This window comes from Triticum aestivum, chromosome 3A (genome assembly GCF_018294505.1).
Source record: "Triticum aestivum cultivar Chinese Spring chromosome 3A, IWGSC CS RefSeq v2.1, whole genome shotgun sequence".
Lineage (NCBI taxonomy): Eukaryota > Viridiplantae > Streptophyta > Magnoliopsida > Poales > Poaceae > Triticum > Triticum aestivum.
This window is the reverse complement of record NC_057800.1, coordinates 67,490,746-67,498,261: the sequence shown is the minus strand read 5'-3', so window position 1 is coordinate 67,498,261 and position 7,516 is coordinate 67,490,746. Positions and strand designations below refer to the sequence as shown.

At 52.7% G+C, this 7,516-nt stretch overlaps 1 protein-coding gene across 1 annotated transcript; it reads right to left on the bottom strand.

The window, feature by feature from the left end:
• Window positions 1-5,305: 5,305 nt before the first annotated feature.
• On the bottom strand, window positions 5,306-6,645 carry LOC100682420 (protein DELAY OF GERMINATION 1). Its single transcript, XM_044480814.1, has 2 exons — window positions 6,033-6,645; window positions 5,306-5,968 (listed from the first exon to the last, which is right to left on the bottom strand). Exons 1-2 carry the CDS (start codon window positions 6,543-6,545, stop codon window positions 5,699-5,701), a joined length of 783 nt encoding a protein of 260 aa, XP_044336749.1. The 5' UTR covers window positions 6,546-6,645; the 3' UTR covers window positions 5,306-5,698.
• Window positions 6,646-7,516: the final 871 nt, after the last annotated feature.

Genomic DNA, 7,516 nt, shown 5'->3' with positions numbered 1-7,516 from the left:
GCGGGCAGCAGAACAACTTGTCGGACCGAAGATCTCCTCCGCACCGTCACTCAGAACTCTTCAAGTATAAGAACTCACTCAACAAAACCTAAGAATGGATCAAGGCGACTGGAAAGAAAGTTGTTGTCATCACTCTGGTCCATTGATCCAAAACAAGGTATGCTCACGACATGAAAAATGAGTCGGAGATGTGCTCAAACCCTTTCCCACTCAAACCTCGATCCATTCGGGGGCTAATGATGAAGCTATGTACCTAGGGTAGGGTCGTGGACCTGTCCAAACTGACCTACCCAAGGACACCTCCAGAAGAAATCACATTTCAATCGACTTGGCGGTGTTTCACTCAACGGACTCGAAGACACTCGACCAAGAAGCAACCACTCGACCAAGATCCAACCACCCGACGGCCAGGAGACCTAAAGTCACTCCGCACGCTAACGGTCGGTCATTAAGTAGCTTTTATGGTCATCATAGCACTTTATTAGGGGCGTTACCAGTAACGCCCGACCTTAATGTACTTAAAACCCTGCATAACTGAGGGCCGGAGGGGTCTGGCGGACTCTATATAAGCCACCCCCTCATCAGTGTAAAGGGTTTGCATCCCTGTAATTCATACTCTCATAATCCAGTCGACCGCCTCTGGGCTCTGAGACGTAGGGCTATTACTTCCTCCGAGAAGGGCCTGAACTCGTAAACTTTGCGTTCTTACAACTTCTCCATAGCTAAGATCTTGCCTCTCCATACTTACCCCCCTACACTGCTGTCAGACTTGGAACCACGACACCCCTCCCCCTGTGCCCATGGTATCTCTAGAGCGTAGTTATGTACGCGAAGTACTGGCGTCGCCTTTTTGCAAGGGTTGGGGTTGGGGCCGCATTGCTACACCTGCTCGGATCATGCCAGGCGGTCTTGTTGTAGGTTACTCCGGGCGCGCTTGACGGTGTCCGGTCATTTAGTGGCCGGACTGAAGAACTGCCTGGAGAGGCTATTTTGTACTTCCGCTGCAAGGGCCGCCGTGTGCTCCTCCGTTCGGAGGGAGCGTTCGGTGTTTCCATTGACTGTAATTACTCCTCGAGGGCCTGGCATCTTGAGCTTAAGGTATGCGTAGTGCGGTACCGCATTGAACTTAGCGAATGCGGTTCGCCCGAGCAGTGCGTGATAACCACTGCGAAACGGGACTATGTCGAAGATTAACTCCTCGCTTCGGAAATTATCTGGAGATCCGAAGACCACTTCAAGTGTGACTGAGCCAGTACAGTTGGCCTCTACACCTGGTATTACGCCTTTAAAGGTCATTTTGGTGGGCTTAATCCTGGAGGGATCTATACCCATTTTCCGTACTGTATCCTGGTAAAGCAGGTTCAGGCTACTGCCGTCGTCCATAAGGACTCTAGTGAGATGAAATCCATCAATAATTGGGTCTAGAACCAATGCAGCGAATCCGCCATGACGGATGCTAGTGGGATGGTCCCTTCGATCAAAGGTGATCGGGCAGGAGGACCATGGGTTGAACTTTGGGGCGACTGGCTCTACCGCGTATACGTCCCTTAACGCATGCTTCCGCTCCCTTTTGGGGACATGGGTTGCGTATATCATGTTCACAGTCCGCACTTGTGGGGGAAAACCCTTCTGTCCATTGTTGTTCGGCGGCCGGGGCTCCTCGTCGTCATCGCTATGCAGCCCCATGTCTTCATTTTCGGCGTTTAGCTTGCCTGCCTGCTTGAACACCCAACAATCCCTGTTGGTGTGATTGGCTGGCTTTTCGGGGGTGCCATGTATCTGGCACGAGCGGTCGAGTATTCAGTCCAAACTGGACGGGCCCCTAGGATTCCTTTTGAATGGCTTCTTCCGCTGGCCGGATTTAGAGCCTCTGAATCCGGCATTAACTGCCGTATCCTCAGCATTGTCGCCGTTAATGCGGCGCTTCTGCTTGTTGCGATGCGACCTACCACTACTGTCCCTGGTGTCCGAATTACCAGGGTTCTTGGTCATATTGTTGCTACGAGCAAGCCAGCTGTCTTCTCCCGCGCAAAAGCGGGTCATGAGTGTCGTGAGTGCTGCCATAGATTTCGGCTTTTCCTGTCCAAGGTGACGGGCCAGCCACTCATCACGGATATTGTGTTTGAAGGCTGCTAGGGCCTCAGCGTCCGGACAGTTGACTATTTGATTTTTCTTTGTTAAGAACCGTGTCCAGAATTGCCTGGTCGATTCCTCTGGCTGCTGAATTACGTGACTTAGGTCATCGGCGTCTGGGGGTCGCACATAAGTGCCCTGGAAATTGTCGAGGAATGCGGCTTCCAGGTCCTCCCAACAACTGATTGATCCTGTTGGCAAGCTGTTAAGCCAATGCCGAGCTGGTCCTTTAAGCTTGAGTGGGAGGTATTTGATGGCGTGGAAATCATCGCCGCGGGCCATGTGGATATGAAGGAGATAATCCTCGATCCATACCGCAAGATCTGTTGTGCCATCATATGATTCGATGTTTACGGGTTTGAAACCCTCGGGGATTTGATGACCCATTATTTCGTCTGTAAAGCAGAGTGGGTGTGCGGCGCCTCTGTACTGGGCTATATCGTGACGTAGCTTCAATGAGCCTTGTCTACTGTGTTCGGCTCCACCGAATTTGTGGCCGGCGTGACGGTTACCGTCTCGAGCCGTGGGGCGCCCACGCGATCCGTAGATCGATCTTGTTTGCCTTGCCTTGTCCTCCAACATGTCTCGTAAGTTCGGCGCATATTCCCGTGCCTTGATACGGGGTGCGGCTTGAGTGGAGGGCCGAGAGGCCTCTCTGTCGCGACCACAAGGTGGTCGGTCAGCTGCATCAAGTGCTTCCTCCTCTAATCGGGGTAGCAACCTGCGCTTTGGGTAGCTCTTGGAGGGGCGTTCGAGTTTATGCTCTTCGGCCGCAAGGACTTTAGTCCATCTGTCGACTAGCAAATCTTGACCAGCTTTAAGTTGTTGCTGTTTTTTCTTGAGGCTTCTTGCCGTGGCCATAAGCCTGCGTTGAAAATGCTTTTTCTCGACGGGATCCTCTGGCATGACGAATTCATCGTCGTCGAGGCTTGCCTCGTCTTCGGAGGGAGGCATATAATTATCGTCCTCGACCTCTCTGTCTGCCGCTCTCTCATGAGGGCTGGTTTCTCCATCCTCCTATGCTAAATCTTGCTGGAGGGGGTTTTCTTTGGCGCTTCCCAGAGTATTATTATCTCCCGTGCTGGAATCACCGTGTTTGTTTTGGCGGGATTTTGAGCGGCGCCGCTGACGCCGGCGCTTAGGCTGTTTCTTGGAGGGGTCATCCTCTGCTGTTCCATCGCCATCTCCCTCTTTTGGGGTGTCCACCATGTATATGTCATATGACGAGGTGGCTTTCCAGGGCCTAGTAGGCGCTGGTTCTTCATCATCTCCTTCATCGGCGTCCATACCGTCGATATCTTCGGAGTCGAAGTCGAGCATGTTGGTTAAGTCGTCGACAGTGGCTACAAAGTGGGTGGTGGGTGGGCTTTGAATTTCTTCATCGTCCGTACCCCAACCTTGCTGACCGTAGTCCGGCCAGGGCTCTCCTGATAAAGAGAGAGACTTCAGTGACTTCAGGATATCGCCAAAAGGCGAGTGCTGAAAGATGTCCGCGGCAGTGAACTCCATGATCGGCGCCCAATCGAATTTGATCGGCAGGGGCACGGGGGGCTCGGAGTCCGAAGAGGAGTCCGGATCCTTGGAGTCACGGGTCTCGCGGAGTACGGGGCTGGTGCTTGGCTCAATCGCCGTTGGGGTTGCAGCCCCCGAGGTGGCGTCCAACCGCCCATCCCCGATCGGCGCAGTTGGCTCCGAATTAAGGGTCGGAGCCGATGCGGATGCGACCTCCAGGGCACTGTTCGGCGGCAAAGCTAGATCATGCTCGTCGTGACAGTGCGACGCGCTCGGTAGTGGCTCGAATCCGTCGAAGATCAAGTCCCCGCGGATGTCACCCATGTAGTTTAAATTTCCGAATCTGACCTGACAGCCAGGGGCGTAGCTTTCGATCTGCTCCAGACGGCCAAGCGAATTGGCCCGCAGTGCGAAGCCGCCGAAGACGAAGATCTGTCCGGGGAGGAAGGTCTCACCCTGGACTACATCGCTATCGATGATCGTAGGAGCCATCGAGCCTGACGGCGACAACACAGAGGAACTCTCAATGAAAGCACCAATGTCGGTGTCAAAATCGGCGGATCTCGGGTAGGGGGTCCTGAACTGTGCGTCTAGGCCGGATGGTAACAGGAGACAAGGGACACGAAGTTTTACCCAGGTTCGGGCCCTCTCGATGGAGGTAAAACCCTACGTCCTGCTTGATTAATATTGATGATATGGGTAGTACAAGAGTTGATCTACCACGAGATCGAGGAGGCTAAACCCTAGAAGCTAGCCTATGGTATGATTGTTGATGTGTATGTTGTCCTATGGACTAAAACCCTCCGGTTTATATAGACACGGGTAGGGTTAGGGTTACATAGAGTCGGTTACAATGGTAGGAGATTTGCATATCCATATCGTCAAGTTTGCCTTCCACGTCAAGGAAAGTCCCTCCCAGACACGGGACGAAGTCTTCAATCTTGTATCTTCATAGTCCAGGAGTCCGGCTGAAGGTATAGTCCGACCATCCGAACACCCCCTAATCCAGGACTCCCTCGGGGAGTCAAATTTATGTTACTTTGTGTGTGTCCTGTTGGTGTGCCCTGGAGTGGCTTGGAGTATGTAAGAGCAACTCTATTAGAGTTATCATATCCACTCAGGCCTCTTTTGGTTCAACAAGATGTCATTTGGTTGACACCAAAGGAATTTTTTCATTGAGTCTAGGCTCTTTTTTATTTTTCTATGAAATGTGGAGGATAGGAACCAATCCTATGTAGGAATAAGAATCCATTCATATGAACCAAATGGCTCTAAAGGAAAAAATCCTATAAGAATCCTATCCTCTAGAATTCCTATGAAATTTCTTTAAACCAAAGGAGATCTCAAACTGCATAATAACTATCATACTGATCACGGAGCACAAAAAATAACAGCTCTCTAGTATCCACCTCTCAAACGCCATATTTGGAGACCGCGGGGGACTCGTTTGGAGCTCACTCCGAACCCAATTGTCAGCACGGGAGCGAAGTTTTAGCTTCATCCTCCTCGTGCCACAGGTAGGTTTTGAAGCAGCACAGCCTCCACACACCACCGCGCCGGGGTAGACGTGGCCGTCAACCATTTGGCCATTAACACCATGGCCGCTCATGTGAGCCCACTAGTTTTTACACCTAATTCCATTTTGCATCATCTGTTCGAGTTACAGTTTTACAACTTCAATATGCATCATCTGTTGGAGTTGTCACATTTTTTTTTAAATGTAAAAGCATATTTTAGAGATGTAAATTTTTACATCTTCTATTTTACATCTCCAAATTTATGCTCTTACGCCTCCATACATACATACAAAGTAGCTAAGCCAACATGGCATGACCTTGTGCATTATACATGCCCACTTCGTACAAGTTTTACCACAGATTTGACACTGCGGCAGAACGCACATGTTGACCAAGCAGAAGGGGATCATGGTCAAAGCTTATCGCGACACCTCGCGTTGACCAGGCGAAACGAAGGCAGCTCGGAGCTAGCTAGACGACGAGCGTTGCGCGGAGCAGAGCAACCACGTGCGCGCGCGCCGCAGCAGCCTACAGGCTCACTCCGCCGCGGCGGCGCCGTCCTTGCGCCGGCCGAACTTGTGCACGGCGAGGTGGAGCTCCGCGGCGGCCACGAGGAAGTGCACGGCCTGCGCAGGCCGGAGCAGCCCCACCACGCCGCGCAGCGTCTCCAGCCTCAGCGCGTCCGCCATCTCCAGCACGCGCTTCATCGCCTCCGCCTTGGCATCCATCTCCCGCTCCATCCCCTCCGCCGCGTCCACACCTCCTTTTCCGGCGAGCTCCACCATCTTCGTCGTCGCCAACGACTCCTATATGTTCACATTAGTTACCGATCAAAAAAAAGGAGGGGGCAGGGGTTGGTAAACGGTTTACCTGCGCGCCGGCGGCGGCCTCCTCGATCTCCCGTTCCCCCCGGATGGTGCGGCGCTGCAGCTGGTCCGCGGCCTGGAGCTGCTCGGCGGAGAGGCCGCCGAGGTCGCCGTCCCCGAGGCTGCCGCCGTCGAGGAAGGCCGGGAGCTTGGCCTCGAGCTGCACGCCGGACTTGGAGTAGAGCAGCTGGATCGCGGCGGTGGGGCGCCAGCCGCCGCACCAGAGGTAGAGGCTCTCGGTGGCGGAGATCCACGAGGGCGCGAACATGGGGAGCACGTCGGCGGAGGCGGCCGCGGACTTGGCGCGGTAGTAGTGCTCGTAGTGGCCGAGGACACGGTCGACGAGGCGCCGGAGGTCAGCGTCGTCGGGCCGCGCCGTGGCCGCGGCGCGGAGCGCGGCCAGGTCACGCGACTGCTCCAAGATCCAGCACTCGAAGAACTTGGCGAAGGACTCGCCGCCGTCGGAGGCCGGGGCTAGGCTCCCGTTGGGATGCTGTGGCCGCGAGGTGGCGGTCATGGTGATCCAAGTGGCTCTCGCTCGCTCTGCGTTTGGTGGAGGTTTCGATGGCTTTGGAGTGAACCGGCGGAGCGATTTTTAAGGCGGCAAAACGGATATAGTACTACGACATTTCATGGATTTATATCTTTGTTCGCATATATTTTTGCCAGGTAAAGACAAAACAAGTACTACGAGTGAGCAGTAGTAGAAATACGGGTGGTACCGGTACCAGTACAGTCCACGGACACGAACAACAAAACCAAAGATCATTAATTTTCTTCCAAGACGGAGGATAACACCAAAGCCTCCGCATGCCATATATTATTATTATTATTATTATTATGAACACAGTACAACGCAGAACCTCACATACATGCACATACACTCATCTCTATGAACGTATGCACACACATCCTACCCCTATTACCTCGGAGATACAGAGCCGACACAATTTGAGATTGACAAAGTCATCACATATGTCGGTGCTAAACCAGCGGATCTCGGACAGGGGGGTCCCGAGCTGATGATCTTGGTACACTAGAAGTAAAATGGACACAATTTCACCTAGGTTCGTGCCCTCTTGAAGAGGTAAAACTCCACATCCTGCCTGTATTGTATTGTATTGGTTCTGGATGTGGTAAAAAATACAGATGATCTATCTTGAGATTGTATGAATGAGTTCTAACCTCTAAGTCTTCAATGCATGTCTCTACACACCAAACCCCTCGGCTTATATAGGCATCGGGGTATTTAGAGTTTACACATGACCGGTTACAATCTAGGGATAAACATGCTGATAATTCAAATACGTCTTAGAAGTGTACGTCAAGTCTTTGGAGGATTCCATCTTGAGTACGTTGAGGGTCATGGCATATGAGTCCCATTCTTTGGTTGTGAACGGGTCCTCGGCCTGGCCCATGATCGGTGAGCCGACATGGTGTGCACCCCCTAATCTAGGATACCGTCAGTAGTCACAGAACTGGTCGTCA

Coding starts and splice junctions, on each gene's coding strand:
- LOC100682420 (XM_044480814.1), bottom strand. CDS start 6,545: ATGACCGCCACCTCGCGGCCACAGCATCCCAACGGGAGCCTAGCCCCG. Junction 5,969..6,032: donor AGGCCGCCGCCGGCGCGCAG/GTAAACCGTTTA, acceptor GTGAACATATAG/GAGTCGTTGGCGACGACGAA.